We start from the raw sequence: 576 nt of genomic DNA on the forward strand, positions 1-576 counted from the left end.
AAACCACATGCACCGGGATGGGGATTGCTGGGGGCACGAGCGCAGCAGCTCAGCGTGGGAAGCAGGGTGCAGTCCTGGCTGGAAGCACCCCGGGGCACCCGCCGCTGCATCGGGATGGGGTAGGACCAGGTCAGTGCATGGGGCTGACTCTCCTCTCTCTGCCAGATGAGGCAGGGAGCGTTCCTGGTGAACACAGCGCGCGGGGGGCTGGTGGACGAGAAGGCCTTAACCCAAGCCCTGAAGGAGGGACGGATACGAGGGGCTGCTCTCGACGTGCACGAGTCTGAACCGTTCAGGTACCGCTGCTGCTCGTTCCTTGGGTTACCATCAATGCACAACACCCTGAGCCTGGTCACACCATGGGGCAGTCCTGCTGGGTTGGCAAAACCAACACCCTCTAACACGGATGTGTTGGGCTGGCAGCGGGGTTACAGATGCAGAGACACCCCAACCATTTTCTCCCATGGGAGCACTAAGACCAGCCCGCAGCAGGTTGGGTTTCAGCCCTGTTGGCTCTCGCTTGGTGCATTTTCAGTTTGGGAGCTGCTCTCCCTTCCCTTCTGTGGCTGTTTGGGG

At 61.3% G+C, this 576-nt stretch overlaps 1 protein-coding gene across 1 annotated transcript in view; it reads left to right on the plus strand.

Annotated features, from left to right (window-relative positions):
* Positions 1-576, plus strand: part of LOC104410090 (C-terminal-binding protein 2) — a gene marked incomplete at its 3' end in the record, with an annotated part of 12621 nt that overhangs the window by 11711 nt on the left and 334 nt on the right. The window contains exon 6 of the mRNA XM_010020157.1: positions 166-296. Coding sequence (XP_010018459.1) covers positions 166-296 — 131 coding nt within the window. The remainder of the gene's footprint in view (positions 1-165; positions 297-576) is intronic.

Source organism: Nestor notabilis, unplaced genomic scaffold (assembly GCF_000696875.1).
Source record: "Nestor notabilis isolate BGI_N333 unplaced genomic scaffold, ASM69687v1 scaffold24248, whole genome shotgun sequence".
In the NCBI taxonomy this organism is placed as follows: Eukaryota; Metazoa; Chordata; class Aves; order Psittaciformes; family Psittacidae; genus Nestor; species Nestor notabilis.